The 27,984-nt window shown below is 36.8% G+C and overlaps 4 protein-coding genes across 4 annotated transcripts; 3 read left to right on the plus strand and 1 right to left on the minus strand.

Moving 5' to 3' along the window:
• Window positions 1–808: 808 nt before the first annotated feature.
• LOC306870745 (uncharacterized protein) lies at window positions 809–6,657 on the plus strand (the record flags this gene model as incomplete). The annotated part of the gene is made up of 14 exons (XM_079418168.1): window positions 809–928; window positions 1,010–1,228; window positions 1,436–1,541; window positions 1,873–2,155; window positions 2,233–2,569; window positions 2,731–2,839; window positions 2,968–3,079; window positions 3,166–3,328; window positions 3,408–3,513; window positions 4,012–4,370; window positions 4,693–4,777; window positions 4,882–5,167; window positions 5,279–5,480; window positions 5,998–6,657. 14 exons carry the CDS (start codon window positions 809–811, stop codon window positions 6,106–6,108), a joined length of 2,598 nt encoding a protein of 865 aa, XP_079274294.1. The 3' UTR covers window positions 6,109–6,657.
• Window positions 6,658–7,418: 761 nt separating this feature from the next.
• On the plus strand, window positions 7,419–14,260 carry LOC306871792 (methylcrotonoyl-CoA carboxylase beta chain, mitochondrial-like). Its single transcript, XM_079419957.1, has 17 exons — window positions 7,419–7,967; window positions 8,809–8,875; window positions 9,005–9,089; window positions 9,189–9,290; window positions 9,391–9,518; window positions 9,610–9,722; window positions 10,838–10,951; window positions 11,035–11,099; window positions 11,186–11,285; window positions 11,369–11,464; window positions 11,545–11,617; window positions 11,710–11,786; window positions 12,477–12,543; window positions 12,652–12,808; window positions 12,937–13,051; window positions 13,197–13,282; window positions 13,890–14,260. Exons 1-17 carry the CDS (start codon window positions 7,830–7,832, stop codon window positions 14,005–14,007), a joined length of 1,701 nt encoding a protein of 566 aa, XP_079276083.1. The 5' UTR covers window positions 7,419–7,829; the 3' UTR covers window positions 14,008–14,260.
• Window positions 14,261–15,317: 1,057 nt separating this feature from the next.
• LOC306870928 (survival motor neuron protein 1-like) lies at window positions 15,318–18,359 on the plus strand. Its single transcript, XM_079418520.1, has 9 exons — window positions 15,318–15,479; window positions 15,724–15,795; window positions 15,902–16,021; window positions 16,110–16,307; window positions 17,144–17,305; window positions 17,447–17,521; window positions 17,637–17,747; window positions 17,847–17,913; window positions 18,009–18,359. The coding sequence occupies exons 1-8, from the start codon at window positions 15,432–15,434 to the stop codon at window positions 17,901–17,903; spliced, it is 843 nt and encodes a 280-aa protein (XP_079274646.1). The 5' UTR covers window positions 15,318–15,431; the 3' UTR covers window positions 17,904–17,913; window positions 18,009–18,359.
• A 992-nt stretch (window positions 18,360–19,351) lies between these two features.
• On the minus strand, window positions 19,352–27,555 carry LOC306870746 (nitric oxide synthase, inducible-like; the record flags this gene model as incomplete). The annotated part of the gene is made up of 25 exons (XM_079418169.1): window positions 19,352–19,390; window positions 19,495–19,689; window positions 19,864–20,012; window positions 20,197–20,318; window positions 20,409–20,496; window positions 20,595–20,805; window positions 20,911–21,077; window positions 21,189–21,379; window positions 21,476–21,554; window positions 21,676–21,796; window positions 21,882–22,056; window positions 22,144–22,193; window positions 22,785–22,889; window positions 22,985–23,129; window positions 23,230–23,312; window positions 23,419–23,613; window positions 23,714–23,815; window positions 23,910–24,084; window positions 24,213–24,352; window positions 24,972–25,113; window positions 26,186–26,277; window positions 26,368–26,530; window positions 26,934–27,082; window positions 27,301–27,414; window positions 27,496–27,555. The coding sequence occupies 25 exons, from the start codon at window positions 27,553–27,555 to the stop codon at window positions 19,352–19,354; spliced, it is 3,252 nt and encodes a 1,083-aa protein (XP_079274295.1).
• Window positions 27,556–27,984: the final 429 nt, after the last annotated feature.

Consider the following 27,984-nt stretch of genomic DNA (forward strand, 5'->3'; position numbering starts at 1 on the left):
AGAACCTTCCAGGTACATTTCCCTTCCAGTCCAGAATTAATTAGAAAATGTTTCACACAGTAAAAAACTAAATCCTTGATCATCCATTCCTTTCATCCTTGATGATCTTGTTTTATAGTGCATCTCTGAACATGGTGTCTGAAGAGACCAGTAATTTGTGTGAAAGTAGTTCTCGCAAGGTGGTGGATGACTCCCTCGATCCTCTTTCAAAAGAAGCAGCAGATGATGCTAGCACACAATTGATATCCTCGCAGGAAAGCAGTCGTGAAGATGTGAACTCTTTAATTAGTCCACCTGGGATGTTCCCTTGTAATTCTGCCACGGTATGATGTAGTACTCCCGTTTGTTATCATAATTTGCAGAGTGTTTATATTTTGTAGCAGTTTTGGAAAATAAAATGTTTTCTCTTTTGGTAAAAGCTAACACACGTGCCAAAGTCGTATGAGATCCTGACAGAATCCCCAGAAACTAAAGCACCTACTCAAAGGAGATGTAGGAAGTTCACTTGCATTCAACTTTTATGTCCTATATTAAAATTGGTATGTAGATGAGATGGTAATATCCTGTCTGATCTCTCCATGAAGGCAAGATAAAGATCAAGCCGAAACTAAAGCCATGTGTGAAGGTTGGGCCTTCAAAAAATGGCCAGTTTGACTGTACACCTAGTCAGAATCTGCCAACATCTCAAGCCACAGCACAAACTGAGATTAAGTCCAACCAGAAAATATCGGCGCAGGAAACAGTTGGTCCTGAACACCACTCAAGCCTTGAAGACAGTGAGAGGGAAGCCCATCCTGGATCTGACAGCATGTTATCAACAGCCATTGTGCCAGTGTCTGAAGATATGAGAGATGTGAGTCACCTGAAGTGTGAACGTCCTCTCAGAACAGAACTCCATAGGAACGAGGACTCTGTTGTTGACCCTCCAGTGAGTCAGAGACTGCTCTCTGTTGAAACAGACCAGTTTTTTCTGTATAAATCAGTCATTCACATAAGTGTTTCTTCACAGGTGTGCAGTACATTCATAAAGGAGTCTGAGTTGAACAACAAAGCTGGTTATGAGGGTATTTCACACATGGTGTTGGCTGATGCCTTCGTACTCTCATCAGGAGAAATGAAGGATGTTTTTAATAAGGAAAAGGAAAGCCCTCATGATAGTGAGCTACAAATACCTGAGGGCTTATCTGAATCTGAGAGTGAGAAAGCTCTTCCTTCAGTTATTGACCAAGTAAGTGTTTTTGTTTATATCTAAATAAAACATTAGTCCTCAATATGTTATGAAATTGCTTGATGAGTGGTCCAGTTTCCAGAAACAAAGCTCAATTTTAAGTATTTATCTATATTTTTTTAATCTCCTTGAATTTAATTTTTAACTTTAAAGTTTCAAGTTTACTAGGAACACATCACATGAGTTTATTAGTACTTGTGTCCACAGGAGGACAAAATGGCAGATATTTCTAAAAAGCCTGATACTTGCAGGGAGGCATCATGTGTATCATCATCATCTGCATCTCAAGAAAAGACTGTGCCCTTTAGGAGAGGTAATAATATTAATGTAACTTTAACTGACTTATTTTATCATTTTAAAGGGATAGTCACCCAATGAGTAAAATAGTCATCATTTATTCACCCTCATGTTATTACAAACCCATGAGACTTTTGTTCATCTTTGAAACACAAATGAAGATATTTTTAAGTGGTTTAATCCAAGTCTTAAGAAAAGACACTACTTCATTTTGGCTTTTATTGATCAAAATACATACATAAAGCACATCATGGATAAATGGAAGCTCAAACTTACTTGCTTGACACTTGAGAACAAACCTCACTGGATTCATTACTTTTAGTAATCTCTATATCCTTGTTCTCAAGGCAAGTTGCAAGTGAAGCCTAAAATCCCCAAAACGACATCATCTGAAGAATATTGCTCTAGACAGAACCTATCTGACTTTTGGTATAATGATCCAGCCACAACTCAAATAATTTCACAAGAACCTCTGATTAAAGAAGAATCCATTAAAGTGGAACAGAGATCCAAGCAAGAAGATTTCTCTGATATTCCAAAGGAGGAAATAGACAGAGAGCCTGCTGGGATTGCTTCGTCGTCACAACTTCAACACCTTATACCATTCAGCATGGCAAAAACAACAGCATGGTAAGAAATAGCTATTTTAATATCCTTAAATCTGTATACAATTATTATAGGCGATTTTTTTCAACTTTCTGTCATAGCACTGAATTGCAACCAGTGGAACTGAAAATAGAGGGTAGGCATGAGGATGTGTCATACGTGGTGTTGCCTGATATATTGGTGCCGGTTTCCGCTGAAATGGAAGATGGTGATCATATGGCGAGTGGAAGTTCTGTCCAAAGCAGTCTCCAAATTGGTGAAGAGAGCCAGCAGGTTGTCGCTGCAGAAGCAGACCAGGAGATGCATTCGCATGAGGGTGTTTCACACATGCTGCTGACTGATATGTTGATCACCGTCAGTGAGAAAACGGAAGATGATTTAAGCAAGGAATGGACAACAGCTGGAGAGAAAAGCCCTCATGAGGAAGGAAGATCTCAGGTTAGTTACCTGAATGGCATGAGTAAGGAGTACTGGCAGATATTTTTTCTTTATTGATATTGGTCAATATTGGATATTTAAATGTACATTTTTATTTTAAATTGATCAAACATTTTAATGCACATAATTCATTTGACTCTTATTTGAAATATATGCTACAGATGAGAGAGGATCCAGATACCACAGACCTGTCCTGTCAAGTGTCACAATCATCAAATGAGGGACAATCAGTATCACCCAAGAGGAAAAGACCCATTCAGGGCAAAGGTGGTGACACACTTTTAAAATTGTGTCTTTTCTCAACACACTGTTTAGTTTCTGTAACAATTTGATGAATTTTCTTTGAGTAACCTTTTTGATTCTTTTTTTAAATTTTTTTTATGCCCCTTGCTTTTAAGGCAAGATATTGGTAAAGATGACATTTCCCAAAAGAAAGACTGGAGATTCCCCTAAGAGTGGCGAACAATCAAACACCGTTCCTCTGTCAACACAATGTATTGCTGAGACATGGTATGAGTGACTTTATGCTGTAATGTATACATTTTACATTTTCACCAAAATATATTATTACTAATGGTTTGGTCTGTCTGTCATAGTGCTGACTTGGAGCCCACCAGCTCAGAGGACCATGAGGAAGCATCTGGAGGTGTTTCACACATTGTGCTGTCTGATATTTTGGTCCCTGTATTAGATGAGACCACTGAAAGCAGCCTTCACAAAGAGGCCTTATCTGCTGGTATTCAAGGAGATGTAGTTAAAGTATGTTTCTGTATTTTGACAGGTCATTGATCGCTTGAGTACTTTTTATCCTAATAAAAAATAGTTTTACCTGCCACAGGTTGAGAAGTCAACAGATATTGAGAGACCAACAAATACTGAAACAGAAGAGACGACTGCAAGTCAGTCTGTGGCAGTGGAATGGAAAACACCTTGCTGTAGGAGAGGTAAGAATGTCACACTTTATTTTAAGGTCCAATTCTCTCTATTAACAAACCATTAACTACGACTTTTGCTTCAATAAACTCCTAATTGCTGCTTATTAATAGTTAGTAAGGTAGTTGTTAAGTTTAGTTATTGGGTAGGATTTAGGATGCAGAATATGTGCTTTATAATCACTAATAAACAGCCAATATGTTAATAATAGGCATGCTAATAAGCAGCTAGTTAATAGTGAGAATTGGTCCCTATACAAGTGTTACCGATCATTTTTTTTTAAGGGAAACTTAACTTACTCCCTCATAATAGCAGTTACATTTAAAAATGAAACCAATTAAAATTATTTTGCCTTTTCAATGGGAGTGATAGATCCCCCCCAAAAAAACTGAACTAGTATTTTTGAAGATATATTTTTTTTCTGTCAAATTTAAGCATCTATTAACATACGTTTATTATTTGAACGGACGATTTCATGTTTTCAATCAATATTGAATCTATTTTTCAAGGCACACTGCATCTAATGCCTAAATTATCGAAAAGAAAAGATGATCCTTCAGAAAATGACCTCTGTCAGCCCAGCTCTACACAGACCTCTTTAGCTACACCTCAGCAGTCCCTGGACCCTGGGGCAGCGGAATGGTCTCTCAAAAGCAATATGCTGCCCATGGACTCAGATGAGATGGAGAGCTGGTGTGAAGGAGTTTCCCACATGTTGCTGTCAGATGCATTTGTGCCCGTTTCTGAAGAGACTGGAGAGAACAGCACGGAACTAAAAGTGTTTGTCTTAAGCAGTCCTCATAAGGATGAGCAAATCGCTATTAGTCCGACAAAGAGTGAGGAGACGCCCTCTGAAATTTCAAGTGATGTATGCTATTTTAAGAAGCATTAAGTTCATTACAGTTCATAACAATTGGTTTTATATGGACAAGTCTCATGAAGATGTGTCTAGATCACATTTTATAAAAAAAAAAAAAGCCTTTATTCAAAAATGTTAAATAATTAAAATTATTTAAAATATATTAATACAATTTATTTTTAAAAGATATACAAGTACATTGAGGGAGTAAAATGAACAAAATGTTTAATTAATTTTTGGAGTGAAATGTGGCCTGGACAGGTTTTTAGAGATGGATCTATATAAAACTTTAAACAAGGTGCAAATGACAATGCAAAAATCTGTTTTATAGGTACACCAAATAGATGGTACTTCTGACATGCCAAAGTCAAATGAGAGTCTGCCAGCATCACAAGCAAAAAAATCACCAGCAAGAAGTCAGTCATTCCTTATCATAGACTTTTATTTATCTTTGTCCTTATTATATTTTGTACTATTGATTTTTTTTTTTTTTTTTTTTTTTTTGATTTCTCTCAAAAAGGTACATTTCAGATGACGCTAAGGTCACCTGAAAGACGCCTTAAAGATCAGCCTCATATGCTGAAGTCAACCCAAGCTGCCCCGACCACACCTCAGCGAACTCAGACATCAAAAGTGAAAGAGTCACTTTTGTTGGGAACCCCAACAAGACAAGAAACAGGAGAGATCTCAAGTGTGTGTCGGGTTCAGCTAGAAAGGTTATCTGTAGAGGAAATCTGCAGTGCTCAAAGTGTCCTGCAACCAAAGCATCACAGCACACCTGTCACTGTGAAACCCACTTCTAGAGGGTAGGGATGTTTCCATTTCATGCCAATGACATAGTATGTAATTCTTTTCAGATTGTCGAAATCACAATATTTAGTGCTGTTCACAGTAAATACATCTGTTTGTATTCTTAGGAATAAGATGGACAAAGCATCTCTGGATTTGCAAGGAAGCTCTGGTTTAGAATCACATGCTGATGAGATGTCGCCAAGACACTTGCCAAGGGTTATCCTTCATCGTATACCATTAACAGCTACTGATGAGAACATTTCTACGCCTACTTCGTCCCCAGCTAGAGTGTCCACCACACCCTCCCGAACATCGGCATATCATCAGGTGCCTGCTGTCATCTATAATCAAATCATTGCATTATGTACATTATATGTGACCCTGGACCACAAAATCAGTCATAAATAGCATGGGCATATTTGTAGTAATAGCCAACAATATATTGTATGGCTCAAAATTCATTAGGATATTAAGTAAAGATCGTGTCCCATTAAGATATTTAGTCAATTTCCTACTGTAAATATCAAAACTTAATTTCTGATTTGTAATATGCATTGATAAGAACTTTTGTACAACTTTAAAGGCGATTTTCTCAATATTTAGACTTTTTTGTACCCTCAGATTCCAGATTTTCTTATAGTTGTATCTCTGCCAAATATTGTCCTATCCTAACAAACCATACATCAATGGAAAGCTTATTTATTCAAAAAAATTACCCCTATGACTGCTTTTGTGATCCATAGTCACATTTGACCTCATTGTTAGATAAAGACTTGATAGCTTTGAATTTATAACCATTTTTATATTGGTTGTTTTCATTAATGCTACATCCTCTGTTGTGCAGTCGCCTCAAAACAGCCCTCCTGTCTCCGGTTTGGATGCTGATAAGAATCCTGATCAAGTGTCCCACTTCTTATTGGATGACATCTTCACTGAAGTTGTGGATCCGGATTGATTCTTATTTGGGATGCTTTGCTTAAATTTCACTGCTGCTATTCCAGTTCATTGCACTAAAGTGGACGATGTGTAACACTGTTACACTGCTAATTATAGACCTGTTAGAGAATTGTTAGTAATTGTAATACAGTTTCTCTAATTAAATTTTGTTCATGAAGGGAAAACATATATACATTTCTGTTATGAGGCCTTTTGCCTTTTTTGGCGATGAGACATGCAGTGATACAGGTTAAGTCACAGCTCTGTTATTTATTTCTATTTATTTAATGCTGAATATTGTACCACTTTTATCAGTATGTTTTTTACTAACTGATCTTGTTTTGTTCAGTGCAAATATATTTGTTTTTATGGTTACTTTCTTTCATTTGTTTTTCTTTCTTAGTATAACCCTTTTTGTGGGTTATAATACCTTTCTCCAGTGAGAATTTATTAGAATGTTAATGAATAATTAGATATTGTCAGTTGTATTTGCAATTTGTGGTACAGTCTGGATATCACGGCACTAGAGAAACAACAAGTAAATAAATGAATTCACTTTTTCCAACTTAATTTTTTAAGATGGAATTTCTTTCTCAAAAAATACACTGCACTGAAAATGTAAATAACCAAAAAAAGGAAAGAAAAAATAATTAAATTTAACATTTTTCCAGCTATAATCTTATGGTGTGTTACCGTTTTTTAGCATATGATGGACAGTTTTGTAAAATCAAATATTTAGTTAAACTGTAATGGTGGGTTTGACAAAATAACAGCATCTTGGTTAAGAGTCACAACTCGGGTTATTGAGATAATATTTAATGTTACAAGTAAACTGCATAAAATCACAAAATACTAACGCGCACATTCTATATCTGCAATTCGGTTAAATTCTTAATACAAAAAGTTGCAGATCGTGCAATTTAAATAATTCGTTACATTTATATAGCGCTTTTCTAGGCACTCAAAGCGCTTTACATAGTAAGGGGGGTATCTCCTTGTCCACCACCAGTGTGCAGCATCCACCTGGATGATGCGACGGCAGCCATAGTGCGCCAGAACGCCCATCACACACCAGCTTATTGGTGGAGAGGAGACAGAGTGATGAAGCCAATCAGTAGATATGGGGATGGTTAGGAGACCATGACGGTCAGAGGCCAATGGGCAAATTTGGCCAGGATGCCGGGGTTACACCCCTACTCTTTTTCGAAGGACATCCTGGGATTTTTTTATAACCACAGAGAGTCAGGACCTCGGTTTAACGTTTCATCCGAAGGACGGTGCTTTTTACAGTATAGTGTCCCCATCACCGCAGGGTGAGCACCCCCTGCTGGCCTCACTAACACCTCTTCCAGCAGCAACCTAGTTTTCCCAGGAGGTCTCCCATCCAGGTACTGACCAGGCTCAACCCTGCTTAGCTTCAGTAGGCAACCAGTCTTGGACTACAGGGTGATATGGCTGCTGACTCTAAATCTCTCTAACAACATTTTTACCTGCGAAAATCAACAATAAAGTGCTGTCTGTTTCTGCCATGTCTTTAAACAGTGTGACGGAAATAGGACAGAGAATGTATACTAGTGCTTGTCAAGAGAAAGGGGGCTGTTACAATATCACCCGTTTTCATTGGTTAAGGAAAGGGCAGATGAACTACACGTTAACCGTTTGCTGCCCGACCTAATCGGTGAGGTCAGGGACGTTTCGTGTTGAGTTCGTCCTTAGACCTGTACAGTTAGAGGATGAACCATGATTCTGCACAGTGTTAGACCGGCGGTTTCCCTCTTTCGGAGCAGGAGTGTAAATGCTGCAGTTTCCAGGTTATATCATGCGGACAAAGTGGCAACAGTGGGCTCGCAGCCCGATTCACAGTCTCCGGTCTTTCAGGTAGGCCTCGAATGAAGCCTCGGGCTCAAGTTCTTGCAGCTAGCACTACATGCAACACTGCTGCAACCGTTAAAAAATTACATTCTCTTAGTTATTCATGCCTGCGTCAGTATTAAAAAAAAACATGTGAAATAGCTCAAATATAATACACACACATTAGACGAGAAAACTTGTTTGCACTCTGCGTTTCTTGAGACGTTTTATGCTAAATGTCTCATTAGACAGTTTTTAAACCGGTCCCAGTTTCACTTTGATATCAATATGACCACTACAAGGGTTTCACACAAATTACTTTTTGATCTACGTTTATAACTGTATATTTACTTTTATAAAATATGTTGGTTATTAGATTATTAGCATTACTGAGCAATATAATGTTCTCTATTAAAGATCAGTGATTCGCATTCAAAACAGAAATATGTATTGTAAGAGCACATCTTAATATTTCATATACTTGTGTGAGAGAGAAAATCTTTCAAATAAACATGACTAGTTTTCACTGTAAGAAGCAAAAGTTTCATTTGAAAAGTATACCTCTTTTGTTAGGTGCCCCTGCTTTTTGCCAACACCGACATTGAAAACAATATTAAAGTCAGTTCTCTTTTCATATTTCACCTGCTATGAGTTTGCCAAGGTCACACAGGTTTAGCAAAGAAAGTTGTAACTGCTCTTGGTACATGTGTGATATACAATATAAAAAATATTGTTTTTTTTGTCACCTCCATAAACTGTCTGATGAGGCTTGATTGAACCATATTTAGGAGTTTTGTCATGGGCTAATTATTTATATAATAAACTTTGAATATGGTTATTGACTATCTAGAAATCTTTCATATTGTAGGAAAATTATGAGCGAATGCAAGCGCTGGTGAAGGAGTTGAAGGACAGGGCAGAGAAGATCAAACTTGGTGAGCGAGTTTGAAATATTTAATTTGATACACCTAAACACAGTGAATGAGTTTTACATAGAGGTAGTTTGTGGCAGCATTAGCACAGTTCCTGACACTAATGTTTACACAACACTGCCACTTTCAAAGGGGGTGGAGAGAAAGCAAGAAACCTACATACATCCAGAGGAAAGCTCCTGCCTCGGGAACGCATCGACAGACTGTTGGACCCTGGGTAAGAACAAAATCATTTTTATAAACAAACAACTAAAATGTCATGATTGAAATGTTTCTGACCATTCACACTGAACTTTTTTTCTTTGTGTGAATCTAGGTCTCCATTTCTTGAGTTCTCCCAGTTTGCTGGCTATCAGTTATATGGTAACGAGGAGGTTCCTGCGGGAGGCATAATCACTGGTATTGGCCGGGTGTCAGGGTGAGCAGCATACAATACAATCAATATGTATGCATTGTTACATCTGTTAATAACATGCAGGAGTTTATAGTTCATAACACCTTGTCTGTGTACCTCACAGGGTGGAATGTATTATAGTTGCGAATGATGCTACTGTCAAAGGGGGAACCTATTATCCGGTCACTGTGAAGAAGCACTTGCGCGCCCAAGAGATTGCACAGCAAAACCATCTACCATGCATATATCTGGGTGAGTTCTCTCAGAGGGTTCATATTCTGTGTAAAGTAACATTTTCCTACTAATACTTTTATTTTTTTATCTTTGATCTGTTTTTCTCTAGTGGATTCTGGAGGAGCCAATTTACCCAGACAGGCAGATGTGTTCCCAGACAGAGATCACTTTGGACGCATCTTTTTCAACCAGGCTCGCCTTTCCTCGGAGGGCATTGCACAGGTCTTTTTGTTTTCATATACGCCAGCGGTTTCTAACCAGGGGGGCCCAGCTAAATTTTAAGGGGGCATTGGATATCTTAATATTATTTAAAAAAAATAATAATAATTGTACTAAAAACACAAAAAGTCAAGATGTAATGATGAAATAATGTTTAAGTGAAATGTTTCTTTTTCCCCTTAATAGCTATTGTTTTTATTGAAGAACATACAGAATCAGTATTTTGTTGTATGTGAAATATGTAAAGTTCACAGCATAAACTTTTTTTTAAAATATGTCCAAGAGGTTTACACACCGGTCTGTTATTGTGGGGAAATTTCCACGCCCCTAAACATGACGCGGCACAAAATGAAACGTGATTGGTTGCTTTACAAAAAGTCAAGATGTAGTGAAGTAATGTTTAAGTGAAATGTTTACCCCAAAATGAAAATTCTGTCATTAATTACTCACCTTCATGTCGTTCCAAACCCAAAAGACCTTCGTTCATCTGCAGAACAAAAATTAAGATATTTTTGATGAAATCTGAGAGCTCTCTGATCCTGCATAGACAGCAACACAACTGAAATGTTCCCAGACCCAGAACCGTAGTAAGGACATTGAAGCTATGGGAGTTTTCTCCCCGAGTTACCATTTTGGAAAGTATCACAACGCATGCACGCACGTGCTTTCCCCAGAACGTAACGCATGCATCGTGGTACTCCAAAATGGCGAAAGACCGTAACTCTGGGAGAAGAATTGTTGAATAAATTATTTTAGTTTTCTTTGCGCACAAAAATTATTCTTGTAGCTTTGCAGAACTAAAGTTTAGCCACTTATGTCATATGGACTGTTTTATTGATGTCCTTACTACGTTTCTGGATCTGGGAACATTTCAGTTGTGTAGCTGTCCCAATCCCTTTAATATCTATACTTTTTTATTGAAGAACATTCAGAATCAGTATTTTTTTATATCTTCCAGAATTACAAAATTAATCTCAGCTTAATTGTTTCGGACACTGGGATGCCTTTGAGTCCAAAAGTTTGAGAACCATTAATATAAGCCATCTGTGACTATATAGATGCAAATGAATATAAAATATGATTATGATACGAGTTATTATGTTTATGATATATTTCAGATTGCTGTTGTGATGGGCTCCTGTACAGCAGGGGGCGCCTATGTGCCTGCGATGGCTGATGAGAGCATCATAGTACGCAAACAAGGGACCATTTTTCTGGGTGGACCACCGCTGGTATGTGTTCATGTCCTAAGGGGTATGTTTTGACGCTCTGCTTATGTTCAGCAGTGGTAAATGTCCCACTCTGTATTCAACAGGTAAAAGCTGCTACAGGTGAAGAGGTGTCTGCTGAAGATCTGGGAGGTGCAGACCTTCACTGCAGGTTAGAGAAACACCTGTATGTTCACATAAACACTTGTTTTGAGCTTGATAGGACTAATATATTTTTCAACATTTGTCTCCCCTCAGAAAGTCGGGTGTAACTGATCATTATGCCCTGGATGATAATCACGCCCTTCATGTTGCACGCAAAGCTGTTCGAAGCCTGAACTACAAGAAGAATCTGGATGTGAGGACACAACTACTCTTGTCTTCTCAGAGACGCTTCATGACTTGATGCTGATCTTTGTTAACTTGTCCACTGCTCATTAGGTCACTGTTGAAGCTCCCGAGGCTCCTCTGTTTCCTGCCGATGAGCTTTATGGTATTGTGGGGGACAACCTCAAACGCAACTTTGACATTCGAGAGGTAATGACCACAGTTTGATCACAGGAATATGAGCCTATTGAAATGTTGCCTCAACAGACAGAAGTAATTATCAATTTCAGGTTATGGCTCGTATTGTTGATGGCAGTAAATTTGATGAATTCAAGGCCTTCTATGGAGACACGCTCGTCACAGGTGGATGTTTTTCAATTAACAACTTTTTCCATTTGAATTTCAATAAGGATTTCTTACTTGCTTTGTTCTGGCTTTCTTCATTTGCATTCAAGGTTTTGCACGGATATTTGGTTATCCGGTGGGAATTATTGGCAATAATGGTGTGCTGTTTTCAGAATCTGCAAAGAAGGTGAGCATCCCCTGATCATTGTTCGGACCTTTAATGCTTCAAGTTCATCAGTCTAATCAGTCAACTTCCAGTGCAGTGCAGTGTAAAGAAATATTGAGAGAATCTAGAACAAAATTGAATATTAAGGAAGTGTCACACAATGGAACATAGCAATATTGATCCTTCTTTATACTAAAGGTATTTAAAACTTCTGGAATTACTAACACATTATATTTTACTACAATAAAAAACTAAACTAAAGTTACAATCTGCTTACTACAACAGTGTTTTAGTGGCATATATTAAAAAAAAAATTAAATTACGAGATTAAAGTCGTAATATTTTGAGAAAAAAGTAAAAATTACAAGAATAAAGTCAACTATAATTTCAACTTTATTCTCAACATATTTATATTTAATTATCGTATTGCTATGAATGTATTTGCATAATTTTGACTGTTTTGTAATTTTGGCTCTCAAAATATTACGACTTTTTTTTTTTTCTTTTTTTTTTTTTTTTTAATGTGACACTAAAAGTTACAGAATTCACATAAAAATGAAAATTCATAATCTACTCTTAAACCAAAATTATTGGTTGGTAGCATCTTCCATGAAGCTTTTTTTTTCCATACAGTGAAAGTGTATACTTTTAAATGATTGCTAAAAATGTCTGGAAACATTTTTAGAATTGTTTTAAAATTGTATTTTATAGGGAACTCATTTTATTGAGCTTTGCTGTCAGAGAAATATTCCACTGCTCTTTCTTCAAAATATTACAGGTCGGTATGTATGCTTCTTCTGAACGAGTCGGCATAGAATCATATATGTGGCTAGTGAAATTGCTGCTGCCATTAATGTCATGATGTTGCTGTGTCTCTTTTTATCAGGCTTCATGGTTGGCAGGGAGTATGAGGCTGGAGGTATTGCTAAAGATGGAGCTAAAATGGTGACCGCTGTGGCCTGTGCTAATGTGCCTAAGATTACCGTCATCATTGGAGGATCCTATGGTGCAGGGAACTATGGCATGTGTGGAAGAGCATATGGGTAAGCTTTATTATAAATGAACTTGGCTGCTCAAAGGTACAACACTAAAAACATGCTCTAGGTGTCCAGTTGACTAAACAACACCAAATAAACTAACGCATTCAAAACTCTGCATGTGCACCTCACAGCCCCAGGTTTCTGTACATGTGGCCTAATTCCCGGATCTCCGTGATGGGAGGGGAGCAGGCAGCCACAGTGCTGGCCACCATAACTAAGGATCAAAAAGCCAGGGAAGGAAAAGAGGTAAGAATTTAAAAACAAACCAAATTTTCTGAAATCATGAATCTTTTCTATGGCTTGGGATATTTTTTTTTTTTTTATGAGAGTTGAAGGAGCATATAGTTTGTATATCTCAGCTAACTTGTAACATTTCTGGATAATTTACCAGTTTACTGCAGAGCAGGAAGCTGCAATGAAAGAGCCAATTATCAAACGCTTTGAGGAAGAGGGAAACCCATATTATTCCAGTGCCAGGTAACTAGTTAAATACTTAAATGTATGTTTAAATTGTGTATTACATAAAATGGCTATGATACGTGGATTTTTGTCCACACATGGGCTTTAATGTGTAATACACTAATTTTGGGCTCAGTGAGATGTTTTTAATGTTTTTGAAAAGTCTCTAATACTTGCCAATATTTTGCATTTTATACATATGGTTTTTTCCATATTATATTTGTTTACATTTTAAACTGTTATTTATTCCTGTGATGGCAAAGATGAATCCTTTAGAAATCATTCTAATATGCTGATTTACTGCTAAAAGAAAAATTTCTTACAGTATATTATTAATATTGAAAACAGTTGCGCTGATTAATATTTTTATACCGTGATTTTTTTTTTCCAGGAATCTTTGATGAATAGAAGGTTTAAAAGAATAGCATTGATTTCAAATCGAAAAGTTTTTCAAATCTTTTACTGTCACTTTTGATCAATTTAATGAATCCTTTCTGAGTTATTTATTAAGTATTATACTAAGTATTTACTTCTTTAAAAATAAGTCTTAACTGGCCCCAAACTTTTGAACGGTAGATTTTCACGGTCCAATTTTCACTTTTTTGCACTTGCTTCTACAACTCAGATTGTGGGACGATGGGATCATTGACCCTGCCGACACTCGACTGGTCCTAGGCTTGAGTCTGAGTGCTGCTCTCAACGCCCCAACAAAGAAAACACGCTTCGGTGTCTTCAGAATGTAAATCTGGTTTTGTAAAGATTAGAAATTTTAAATTAAATCAATTTACTATGTGTTTTGGGCAGTAGACACTAACTTTATAGACTTGTTTTGTCTTTGTATGTTTGAAAACAGCAGTAAAATCTGTAAAACCAGTCACTGAGTGTTGTCTCATAACTTGTGTAAATTTCTGGTTGTTTTGTACCTTTCATACATAAGACAGTAAATCATCACAAAATAATGTTTGGTGTAAGAACATAAAAGTAAACATCTGAAGGAAGAAGCATTTTAAGCAATGAATATGTTCTTATATGAATGCACTACTCACTATACTTTAGAGCTTCATCAAATTCCTCGTGGGCAATTTGTTTCCACGATTCAATCCTCACTGTCAATAATTCAAAGTCAAAGGTATTGTTTTGCTTTTTCATTTGTTATGGTTTTAGTAATTTTTGTACTTAAACTTATTTTATTTCAATTAGCTGCCAGGGTAACATTTTTAATTTTCATTTTTCATGTAATATTTCTGTTTTATTCCAGCTTTATTTAATTTAGTTTTAATTTGGGTTAACAACACTGGAGACTTGCATATTAAACAATATAAATTAGGAGAATGTTTATTTGTTAAGAAAAATATACAGTGATCCGTGTGAGTTTATAAAGAGACATGGCGGATGGAGATCATCTCATGATTGTACACTAACTTTGTGAACAGAGACAAAATAATCATATCCAGACAGTATAAGAAACTGTAAGTGTGTTGTATTTAATACATTTACCTGAAGAGAAAAGAAAGGAAAAAAGTTAGATCTTGGTTTTAAGGAAACCTGAGTTGCTATGCAACATATAAGCCCAGTGTGTCGCAGCGGACTCATTTCCACGAATCGGTTCATTTGAACAGTTCGTTTCAAAGAACCGGTTCTTAATACTCAAATATTTTAGTTTTTCATGACGTTCATCGCATTTTCCCCTTTCATCCCTGACATCTGCTATATGCATGTTTGTTAATTGTAATTTCATGTTTGTTGCAGCCGTGATTCATTCATAAGCATGAAGTAATTTAGAAATGTACTATCGCATTGATTTACATTTTGACTGAATATGTTTTTGCACATTGAATATGCTATTAATGAAAATCAACTGTTTCGTGTTAATATATTACTATTAAGTAATAAAACACTTTACCGTATATTTTTATTTGTTAACGGTTCTCGGTAATAATCGACCTTCTGAAACAGCTGTCGGACTATTCAGTCCGAATTCTGAACGAATTGTTCACTCCGTTTTTAGATCCATTTGTTGAAAAGATTCGAATCAGAAGAACAATTCATTCAGGAATCGGATATCGCCAGTGTCGCATGTTTGAGCGTCATCGGCAGCTGGCGTACATCAGTGGGGCACGTTACACTTGAGAATATTGTGTTATACGGTTTTAAATATAAAATCCCAATGGCAAATGGTGCTGAAGAACTCGTATTTCGTCGTGAGACGGATCAAGTGAGTATTGAGCCATTTAAAAGAGAGTCAAATATTTTTATATGATAGATTTGAGTAGCTAAATACAGCAGATTGTTGTTGCTCGTTAGCTAGCATTTGTTGGCCGCACATTAAAAGTTTGTGGGTTTTTTGCTTTGTGGTTTGGTGTTAAAGTCCGTTGGAGTAACAATGTCTGAGAAATATGTAACGTAGCATAAATCATTCAGCAGACTTCAGTTGTCAATGATCTCTTTCCTCTCTTCAGAGTGATGATTCTGACATTTGGGATGATACAGATTTAATTAAAGCATATGATAAAGCGGTTGCCTCGTTCAAGGTAATAATGCTTCAAATATGCGACCATACAGCTGATACATTGCAGTTTACTTGGCTTCTAGAGTAACCCTGATCTTGTTTTTCTCTCCTCCTCCTTTTCCCACCAGAATGCATTGAAAGGAGAGGATAATGTGACAACACACAAAAAAGACAACCCGGGGAAGAAGCGGAAAAACAACAAAAAGAGTAAAAGCAGACAAAGATGTATCGCAGCACCCGATAAGGAGGTAAAAGTGAATAGTGGCAGTACTTGAGTTGATTTGGACTATCTAAATAATGCAGGCCAATGCAGATGAACTGAAATGTGTTTTATAGTGGCAAGTTGGGGAGTCCTGTTATGCATTCTGGTCTGAAGATGGCAACTTGTATGCTGCTACGATTTCCTCAATCGATCAGGAGAAAGGCACCTGTGTGGTCTTTTATACTGATTATGGTAATGAGGAAGAGCAAAACCTCAGTGACCTTCTAACAGAGGCTTCAGATTTGGATGAAGACACTGAGAAAACGGCGGATGTATGTAGAATGTGACACTGCTTTTAATTAGTCATTTGAGGGGTTTAAGGAATAGTTCACACACAAATGAAAATTTGCTGAAATTACCTACTATTTACTATTATATCACTTGCTCACCAGTGGATCCTCTTCAGTGAATGGGTGCCGTCAGAATGAGGCCAAACAGCTGATAAAACATCAATAATCTACATGACTCCAGTCCATCAATTAACTTCTTAAGTGAAAAGCTGCATGTTTGTAAGAAATAAATTCATTTTTTGTGTTTTAACTTTAAACCATCACTTCAGGCCAAATACATAATCCATAGTACTGCTTCTTCCAGTGAAAAAGAGGAAGATCTCTGAAAAGATAAAACAGAAATCTGTTTCTGTTCCTCTCTCACAACAAAATCTACCAACATAAGGGTTTAGAATAGTTTTTACTTGTTCTGTGCACATTTCTCTCCTGATTCAGGTGACATCTTTTTCACTGTACTAGGCAATATTGTGGATGGAGGACACGTGTTTTAGCCAGAAGCAGCGGTTTAAGTTAAAATCATCTTGATGGATTTATTACAAGCATGCAGTTTTTATTTCACAATGTTAATTGATGGACTGAAGTCATGTTGTGGATTATTGTGGTGTTTTAATTATCAGTTTAGACTCATTCTGACGGCACCCAGAGAATCCATTGATGAGCAAGTAATGTTTATTTCCCCAAATCTGTTTTGATAAAGAAACGGATTGATCTACATCTTAGATGGCCTGAAGGTGAGTAAATCAGCAAATTTAAATTGGGTGAACTATTTCTTTAATAATGCAGTTGTATGATATTGCTGTTCATTTGTCTAATTGCAGGTCAAAGAGGCTGAGTCTTCAACAGAGAAGAGCGATCGATCTTTTACTCCGCAGCAGTCTGGCCATCAGAAGCACAAATCTAAAGGCAGATCTCCCATGGGGCCTCCATCATGGGTTCCTGGTTTCCCACCTGGACCCCCATCAGGACCTCACTTCCAAAAAGTGAATATTAAACATCTCTGTGGCGCTGTCTTTTCTTGTTTTGAAAGGCAGTATTCAACATTGCAAAGCGATTCGCTTGCTTGTCAGATACGTAGTTTTTATATTGCACCACACAAAATACTAAGACGATGTTCTCTCCAGATGGATGGCAGACGATCAGAAGGTCCTGGACCTTTTTTCCCTGGATGGCCTCCAATGATTCCACCCGGTCCTCCAGTAAGCAGCTGGAAATTACTATACATATTCTTATATGAAAAGTGATCTAGTAAAGGCATTTACAAACATACAGCTTTTTATGAGGCAAATTAAAATGAGTTTATTGTTGGTCCAGATGATCCCACCACCTCCACCAATGAGTCCAGACTCTTTAGAGGATGACGAGGCTTTGGGCAGTATGCTTATTTCCTGGTACATGAGTGGCTATCACACGGGATACTATTTGGTACAGTTTTACTATTTATTACTGCTTGCCATTCACAAGTGTCTTCTTGTGCACCTGGTTGTTGTTTTTTTTTCCTTCAACTTCTTGTCTCGTTTACAGGGAATAAAACAAGGTCGTAGAGAGGCTGCAGCATCTAAGAAATCACATCGGAAATAAAGACCCAGTGGTTGGTTTTAATTAACCTTAGAATTTTTACAAATTCCTTTGACTTGCTCAAATTTCAGATTTAGGTTCACTGAATTATTACTTTTTTCCATTTAGAGCGGAATATGAACGTGATTCTGCAGCAGGCTTGATTCAGATTTCTATTTTGTATGGTTTGTAAATAAATGAATTGAAAGTAATTGTGCTTTTTTTGTGTGTTTGTGTGTGCATATTTTTAATAATAGTTCACTTTAATAGAAACTACCTACAAATCGTTTTGGGATCATGATCAAGCATCACAAATTTACATTTCATTCAGATTTCATTAGCATTAATTTGCTGAATGGCACTGTGGTTGAAGTAAAAAAATATTAAATTCGAGGTCACAGTATTTAGGGCTTTATTTCAACCAGCCCATTTAAATTGTAATTTGGTGAAATGTTGTATTGTAAATGTGATGAATTTTATAAAAAAAAAAAAGAAAGCATTTAATTAAGATAAAGCAACTATTTGTCAAGCTATTTCTTATTTAATTTTTTTTTTCTTTGAGCCAGGGTTTATACAGATATGAAAAACCTGTATAAATGAGGTCCTACTTCTATAAAATGTGATTTCTAGATCTGGAAAAGTCATGTAAATTAATTCAGAAAGATTAGCGCAGCTGCTATTCATATTATGGTAAACATTTTCCAGATTTTCTTGGGCAGTTGTGGCAATTCTGTTAATGAGTGAATGATTGGCTAAACGTTTTTGAGAGTTGGTGAGTAAGTGTGAGTGAAAAACATCCATTAATTTTGTTCATAAGTATTGAACAAACATTTATGTTGCTTCCCTGTGGCCCTTGGTCTCTCAGGCAGTCTGACTAGCCACATATCATATTGTAGCTTGATCTCCTACAACCCCCCCCCCCCCCCCCCCCCCCCCATCAACCATTTTATACAAATCTGCCCATATATTCATTCAGTCATTTCAATTATTTATTTATACACTTACACATACGTTTCATTTACATTTATTTTGTGTTGACCTAAATCAAATCCATTTCATTACAAATGATCTAAGAAGGATCATTAATAAAATATAATTATAAAATGCTGGTTACATATTGCTTAGAACAATTAAGTTGGCATATCTTCAAAGTCAAACAGTGCAAGACATTAGAAAATGTCATAAGCATCTTTCAGAAATGAAATATAAACATAAGAAATGTGCTCTACACTAAAGCCATACATTTTCCTCTTAAAATAGAGCATTATAAATCGCAGCTTTGCCCTCCATACAATAGGGTACATATGCAATCAATCATCGTTGTCCATACTGATACAGAGAAACTGTATATACATCAGTTTAAAACACTTCAAGAGACATAAATAGTGAAAACACATTTGAATCACACTAATTAAATGTAGCGTGTGGTGTAACTGTGATTTTTCTTTACATGATGCAGCAGATCTCTGCCATTACGCTCCAAAAATGTCTTCATGGTATCTCTTCTCAACCTGTCAATAAAAAGATGATCATGGCATGAGTTCACTGGTCACATAGCAGTTCATATAAGGACATGAGGACTGAAACACTATCTAAATGCATTTTAAGAGCTCACCTTCAACCTCTCCAGATATTCTCCAGCTTCTGTGATGGTCATGCCTGTTTTACTTGCCAGGATATCTTGCAAAGTGCAAGCAACATCTCGGGCCATATTCATGCCACCACAGACATACAGATGACCTGCGTTCTTGTGTAGAACCTGTATGGCTTTATCAGATAGCTGCTCCCTCAAGACATCCTGCACATACATCTGCTCCAAACAACACAAGCTTACGTTACAGACAGAAGACACAAACTGATCACAGTGTAAATGTGTCTGATGAATAGAACAGACTGACTGGACCCTACTAGATTTTAAACACAAACATAGATAAACACATTATTTCTAGTATAATACAGCATGAACAGAACTTCAGAGACATACCTTTGGTCTACCGGGCTGGCGAGAGTAAGCTGTATTGACATTGCCCAGAACGCCATCGAGTCTCAACTTCAGTGTTTCTACTTTATAAAGATGGTCTGTTTCTGAATCACGACACCCAAATAGCAGTGTCATAGGGCTAATTTGCAGACCTAAAAATAAGTTAGTTAAGACAAACTATTTAGGACAAATATGTTGACAATTTAAAAGAGAAACAAGAACTAAAGGAAGCATGTAGGACATTGTGGTAACTGGTTTGCAGAGAACCTCACTTTATCTTAAGACATTATCAAGCTTTTGTATTTGAACTTTATGAAATTAGTTTGCATAAATTACCTGTCTTTTTCATGTCATGGACACGCTGTTGCCAGAAGCTGCGGAAAGGAGCGATACCACTGCCAGCTCCTATCAGAATGACTGGAGTGCTGGGGTCTTCTGGGAGATGGAATCCACCCGAGCTGAAATAGTAAGCAAGTCAAGTTTTCTATGTTATTAAGATACAGAACACAGAAAGCTAAAATGCAGTATGTTTATGCGATTTTCAATACCGGTGAACAAAACAGGGAACCGTGTGTCCTCTTTTGATGGTGTTAAGCCATGTGCTGCAGGTGCCAAAATGCATTGGGCCCTTTCCACCTACAATAAAACAGAACATAACATTATCTTCGCATCTGGTGAAGCATGGCTTTTGATTATGAAAGAATTATTCAATGTCCTTGTTATGTCTTTCATACCCTGGGAGTGGTACTCCACCACAGATACAGTGAGATGTAGTTCGTTCGGATGACGGTCCACTGAGGAGCTGACTGAGTACAGACGGGGCTTCAGGAGAGGAAGCTGGCTGAGAAGGAAGGCAGCAGAGACCTTTAGAGATTTAAATTTTTCGACCACCTCCAAGAAAGTGGGTCTGTAGAAGTCTTTCCATGTAGAATATTCCTGGAAATCCTATGGAGAAATGGGGGAAGTTGCTGTGAATGCATCGACTGAAAATATGTGTAATTTCATACAAAATCATACTCAAATGCCCCATTTAAATTGTAACACAATTACCGATGCAAGTGCTTCAAGTCGTTTGCGATCCTCTTCCTGACTCGCCACTGTAGAGAGTTTGCGCAGCAGGCTTTGCGAAGGTGGAGTTGTGACATCAAGGAAGTATGTAAGAGCCTGAACCAGAGTGCAAGCAGGCATCCGTTCATCTGTCTGCCATCTCTTATCCTCTGAAAGACACCAGAGGACAGATCCATAAAAAATAAGCTTGGATTTTGGGGCCCAAGAGAAACACTTCCCAACTGCATTTGTATATTATAACTGATATTAATGAGAGTTACCATGGCTAGAGTGCGAAAGGGACTCCAGGTGAAGGCTTTGGTTAACAGGAGGAGCATCTGGAAGATGCTTCAAGATACCATCCACCAGCTCCGGAGAATTCTCTGGAAAAATCCCCACATGATCTCCAGGGGCAAAATTCAAGGTCTCTGTGTTTCCATCTGTCTTCAGCTCAACCAGGATAGTAGAACGACTGAAAAAAAGATTAAATAAGTAAAAATAAAAAATAAACAGCACTTTTAAAAAAACATGTATAAGTTTGTTAAGTAGTGAAGCTGTAGAATCAAACCTTGACTGAGCGCTCTGCAGTTTCTGCCTTCTTTTCAGCGTCATAGGAAACACAGTTTTAGAGTGAAGAGCAGACAGTGCTGTAAAAACAGATTCATGTGTATACTGTAAAATCATGTTAAAACCATGCATTTATTGAGTTTCGATAAAACTTCATTGACGGAATTATTAGGATTTTAATAAGTAGAGGTAGAGATGTACCTGTAACTCGGTCCAGAGTGCAACTGTCATGCTGCACTCTGTATCTCTGTGGGTCCCAGTCGTCTGAATGTTGCTCAGCAGCTTTCAGCTGTTTTTTAATGTTGAACTCCTCACATGCATCCTTAAATTAAAAACACGTGTCATTTGTTATAGTAGTAGAAGATTGATTTATTTGGTTCACTAAGTCATATTTTTCAAGCAACAACCTTAAAAGCACTGCAAGCCCAGGCAGAGAAAGCCTCGTCCTGTCCATTAAGTTCATCTCCCTCCCCTGTGGCAGTCAGACGCTTGGCCCCCAGCTCAGCAAGCTTGTCATCCACAGCATGGGCAAAGGCACAGAATTGTGGGTACACACGTGAGCCAAGGCCAAACACACTGTACCTGTAGTGAGAAGAGCAAGTCAGGGCTTCTGCGCAATAATAGCATATTTACAGGTGATGAATAAAAATCTTTGCAGTGGCTACACACCTGACAGTGTTCTTCAGGGTTTTCAAGTTGAAAAGCTGCTTCTTGAAGCTCTGAAGGAAAGAAAATATTATTGTAATATTAATGTATCATGATATGATATGTTACATTATGTCATAATATGAAAATATTAATGTGTCAATAAAATTAGTAGAATTTGCAACACATTTAGAATTTTTATTTCTATACACTACTGTTCAAATGTTTGGGGTCAGTTTTTATAATGTTACAAAAAAATTCAAATCAATGTTGTTCTTTTGAACTTCATGTTCATTATAGAATACTGGGTAAGAAAGTATCAGTTTCTTCAGAAATATTATGAACCGTTTTCAACACTGTTAATAATATGAAAAGTTTCTTAAGCACCAAATCAGTATATTAGAATGATTTCTGAAGGATCATGTGACACCAAAGACTAGAGTAATGGCAGCTGAAAATTCAGCTTGGCATCACAGTTATTATTTACATTTTAAAATATATTAAAATAGAAATTTAAATTGTAATATTTCACAATAGTAAAAAATTTTACTGTATATTTATCAAATAAATGCAATCTTGCTGAGCATAAGAGACTTCAAAAACCTTACTGGAAAAAAATTCTTACTGGCCCCAAACTATAATTATTTGCAATATTATTCCCATACCACTCCATTTCCTGGGCTTTCTCCATTGCCAAAAGTACTGGTGACCACCATCATAAGGCTCTCTGTCTCAAGCTCACTGAAATCATAGTCCTCCATGCATACCAGCTATATCAGGAAACAAGAATAAATGTTGTTGTTCATATACTGATCTGGTATTTTTTCAATATTAGAAAATCATTTTCTAAGACAGCATTTCTTACCCTGGATTCGAAGGCACGGTTGAGCATAGTTTTCAGTTGTTTGGCAAAGGTCAGTGACTTCCCTGTTTCTGTGGCATAGAGAACAGTGCAGCGCACCCTCTTGGCCATCACTGCTTTGATGAGCATTTGAGAAAAAAACACTGCTCTAAAAAGAAAGAACACAAGTATTTTGATTCAAATGGCATTGGTAGTTGGCATGAATGTATTGCAATGTTGTTTTGTTTAGAGAAGTTGCTGGTCTGTACCTTATGAGTCCTTTGAAGCTGACCTTACATCTCCAAAGTCCTTTCTTCTCATCTTTCCACTTGTGTGTTAGCCATGCATCAGCCTTCAAAAACAGCATACATTTACACCACTGCTGCTAATGTCAAAGTTTTCTTTATAAAACATTACCGTTCAAATGTTGAGCATTAGTTTGGGATAATGTTTGATACCTGGTAATAGAAGAAGGGAGAAAGGATGTAGTTGAGCATCTCCTGATGGTACACAGTGGTGAGGGAGCCAGACATGGGCGGGACCAACCACACCCAATCAGCTGGACAGCCTCCACGCAGACGGACTTCTGTCTCCAAGTGCTGCATGAAGGACTCGCTTGCTGAATGGTGGTCCGTGATGGTGACCTTATTTTTCTGCAGAGCAGAAGCAATATCAATGAGGCTGCAGTTTCTTGAATCAATAAGCATATTAATATTATGCATATAACAGGACAAAAATGGAAGGACAGTTTACCTGGTAGCTATGAATCACCGCAACATTGATAGCCACAAGTGCCTGGTCTTTCCACAGTGAAGACAGCTTGCGTGTCTCTAAGCCCATTAGCTGGCCAACGTGCTACAAGACAATACAAGCAATACAAGCAAAATATCAGTATGAAAAGTATCAAGATGTGCTAAGCTATCATCATGAGACAGTGAAGCCAAAATACCTCCAAAATGTTGTAGCGCTGGCTGTCACAGAAGTCCCTCACTCCAATCTCTGTGCCCATGTACCAGCCATTGAAAGGACATGCTGTGAATTCCAGACCCCCGATTTCCATGAGCATGTTGGCCACTGCAGGAACTGCATACCACTTCAGGTTTAGATCTTTGAACCATTCATACCTGAACAAAAGCAGAGCACAACACTGTCTGAAACCTCTAGGATGTAACTATATAAAATTCCTGTTACCTCAAAAATATGTAGAAAACAAATGTATCCCCCGTTCCCTGGAATGACCCAAACCACTTACTCTGGGTGCTCTATATGGACCTCAAGGATCAGTTCTGGAGGAATGTCAAAAACTTTAGGGTCCTCTCCATTCGCCTGCAGGACCAGTGGAAGCACATCAAAGCAGCCATACTCTGGTTTCCATCCCAGCTGAATACACAACTATAGAAAGAGTAAAAATTTCCAGTAGGTATCATATGCGAACATACGTATTGCATTCACTTGAGGAAAAAAAAATCTACTCTGTTTTTCTGAATTAACGAGTTAATTATCTCAGAATTACGAGATAATTTTTCATGAAAAAAACGTTTTTGCTCTGTTTTTCTGAATTAACGACTTAATTATCTCAGAATTACGAGATAATTTTTAAAGAAAAAAAGAGTTTTTGCTCTGTTTTTCTGAATTAATGACTTAATTATCTCAGAATTACGAGATAATTTTTCATGAAAAAAGTTTTTTCTCTGTTTTTCTGAATTAATGAGTTAATTATCTCAGAATTACGAGATAATTAAGTCATTAATTCAGAAAAACAGAGCAAAAACGTTTTTTTTCATGAAAAATGATCTCGTAATTCTGAGATAATTAACTCGTTAATTCAGAAAAACAGAGTAGATTTTTTTTCCTCAAGTGAATGCAATACGCTTCCATACGAACATTTCTTAATACCGGCAAAGATTTGATTGGCATTTGAAATTTATTTATCTTTTTTTTTTTTTTTTTTTTTTAAAGGTAAGGCATTGTGTCAAACAGTGGACAGCCTCAGTGCTTCTGTTTTGGTTACCTGTGTAAACTCTACACTCGATGGGTCCCCGATAACACTTCCATCTTCCATCTGATAGCCAGCGTACTTTATAAGCTGACCGTTCCACACACGGAAATCATGCTCTCTGTCTGTTCTTTGAGGAAACACAGTGATGGTAGACCTGGCAAAACCAAAAGGAAAATAAGAGTTCCTCAAAGAATCCAAATCAAAGCCATTCTTGTCATTTTAAATGGTACATTTCACTTTAATAAAAGCAGACCCGCATGAAGTATATATAAAGAGTTCATTTGCAAAAACAGGTAACTCAGTTTTTAACAATTCTCAGAAATCATGTTTTTTCATTGTGGATTCCAATTAATCTCAATCAAACTGCAGTATTTTGACTAGGTTAAAAAATAACTAAAAAACCCAGCTAACTAACACAATAAAAACATCATAACTTAATAAAAAAAACATGTTTTTTGAAAAATATGTTTTTGCAAATAAACTCTTCATATTTAGCTTGTCAAAATTGTTTTTAACGTTTAATAAGTGCATAGGATCCTATTTTGATTTATTTGATTGTCTAGTTACACAAAGTAGGCTTTGGAGTAGTTTGTAATATAAATTATACTATTTCACCTATAGCCTATTTACATTTACAATTTCTGTAGCTTTCATAACATATTATTTAAAAGTTTCTAAGTCATTCTGAGTTGTTGTTTTTTTCTTTAAAATAACCACAGTTTATTTATTGATAAACAAAAGTATTAAATTAATATGTTAATTTTTTATTTTTTTTTGTAAATGTAGGCTACCTTTCGCTGAGATTATTTTTTCCTAAAACTGCACTGGTTAAATTGTTGAATTGATTTTCAGATATCCGAAGTAACGAAGAAACGTATTTATGTGACTTCTGCGCATTTCACAAATTATTTAATATTTCCAGCTGCAAAAAAAAAGGATTTGCAACATATTTACATCTGATAATTAATGGCTGCAATTAACATGATATAGGCCTATTGTTTTCTCCCTTTCGACATTTAACCTACTGCATTATTGTTGTCTGTTAGGAATTGGTTTTAAAAATGTGCCAAGCAGATATTACTAATATTAGGATATTTTTGTATTGCTTTGTACTTCGTTCCTGTAAGACTTTTTGCCGCAACAATTTTTTTTAGCCACACAAAAACATAAACTGCTATTACAGAATTGATGATTAGCCTATTGCAACGCAAATAAATTCAATTTACCTCAAGTTTCCTCCATTTGTGGCATACTTAATATGAGTACACAAGGCATGAAACATGTCCTCGGTGGTCTTGCACTGACGCGCATCGAAAAGCTGTAGAGAAGAAACCTATGTTAGTAGGCTATAACGCATATCATGGATGTAGAAGTGCTAACCATAATCTGCGCGAAAAAAATATCAAACCTGTAAATTGGCCCACTGGATTCTGCCAATGCACCTCGGCGCATTTCTCCAAGCCTGTTTGGCCCCAAAAGTGAGTTCATCTGTAGTGAGTGAATAGGAGCCGGTCAGGGTGATCTCAAGTGTGACCTTGTCAATCCGAGCCTGGTGTTCCGTTGGATTCGCGCTGCGCGAAAGGGAAGAATAGCCCAGGTTATTCACCTCGTAAAGTAAACCGACTGTCGCATTCCCTTTCCTGTTTTTCAAGACAAACGAAATATCATAGAAAGATTCTACTTATTATTCTACCTTGACGAGTTCCTGAAACCATAAGGAAACCTATAATAAAAATGAAACGCATTTGTTGATATGAACTCCACCTCTCCACCCACACTATTGTCATCTCAATAGGCTACCCATGCGTGATGACATAACCCTATCGAGACTGTTTAACTATCTTCAGTCAGGCTGGATGGTGAAAGGGTCCCCCTAGTACATAATGTATCAAATTAAATAAGTCTGACCTATAATATCATTCATTGTAGGCTAATGCCATTAAAATAATCTTTATTTTTGTACATTGCTCCTACATTTTGAATGATTTGTAGTACTGGTCGATGAACTCCACTGCCTGGGTGAGGATATCATCTGAGGAAGATGTGATTTTGGACGGACCACGTATCAGAGTTTTAGGATTCATGATGGAGCCTTCACAAGTTTTTGAATTGCAGGCCATATTCTGGAGGGGGGGAATAAGATTTATTTAAAGTAATTTTTCTAGGTTTAAAATGTTCACAATAATTAAAAGCTCATTCACATTTTAATCTTTAGTTGATATTATAACATCTGTATAACATCTACATGATACTATTTATTGTGTTAAGCTAAAGAACATCGTTCTCATCAATCCAAAACTGTTAAAAACATGCAGTTATTTAGATTACAATTTAAAGATACCTTAACTGCTCTGTGATGCAGCGTATCTTGGTGGGTCGAGCCATCCTTGTAGTTTCGCAAATGAACAGCAAATGGACATCGAACTGGCCGATCGACTGTCCTTTCCACTTTCAGCTAGAGTAGATAAAAAATAAATCTGTTAATCAAACTGAAGAACACAAGAAAATCTAGCCTAATGTAAACTGGGTTACTAACCTTAGTCTGCACAGTGGGATTGTCTTTTAAAATGGATGTGGTTTTGGCTTGTTTTCCCATCCTGCTGAAAACATTATTGCAGGCAAATTATAATAATGTCTGAGTTTTACTGTATAATTTTAAGTTACATTGTTGCTATAACCTGACATCAAAGTGCAGAGTAATTAATACATAAAGACCTGATGAAAGCAAATAAATAAATAAATAAATAATAATACAAATAAAATAAATCATTATGCTAAGATAATGAAAAAGAAAGAAAGAAAAAAATGTAAGTATTTACCTTTTTCAAGTGTATGATTTCTCTCTCAGTACCTAAACAGCAGTAGTACTCTGTTTCATATCCTGGTCACCAGTAATAACATCCTATTATATAGTCCATTTAAGGATGTACCGGGCGGGTCATTTCCTCCCATGACTGCAGGGTGTGAGCTGTAATGATATCTATTTAAAATAAAAGAACCCGTAAATGCATTCATTGATGCTGAA

The sequence above is a fragment of the Barbus barbus genome (genome assembly GCF_936440315.1).
Source record: "Barbus barbus genome assembly, chromosome: 6".
Lineage (NCBI taxonomy): Eukaryota > Metazoa > Chordata > Actinopteri > Cypriniformes > Cyprinidae > Barbus > Barbus barbus.

Coding starts and splice junctions, on each gene's coding strand:
- LOC306871792 (XM_079419957.1), top strand. CDS start 7,830: ATGATTCTGCACAGTGTTAGACCGGCGGTTTCCCTCTTTCGGAGCAGG. Junction 9,291..9,390: donor GGTATTGGCCGGGTGTCAGG/GTGAGCAGCATA, acceptor TGTACCTCACAG/GGTGGAATGTATTATAGTTG. Junction 13,052..13,196: donor AAGCCAGGGAAGGAAAAGAG/GTAAGAATTTAA, acceptor ATAATTTACCAG/TTTACTGCAGAGCAGGAAGC.
- LOC306870928 (XM_079418520.1), top strand. CDS start 15,432: ATGGCAAATGGTGCTGAAGAACTCGTATTTCGTCGTGAGACGGATCAA. Junction 15,480..15,723: donor TTCGTCGTGAGACGGATCAA/GTGAGTATTGAG, acceptor TCCTCTCTTCAG/AGTGATGATTCTGACATTTG. Junction 17,522..17,636: donor TGATTCCACCCGGTCCTCCA/GTAAGCAGCTGG, acceptor TTGTTGGTCCAG/ATGATCCCACCACCTCCACC.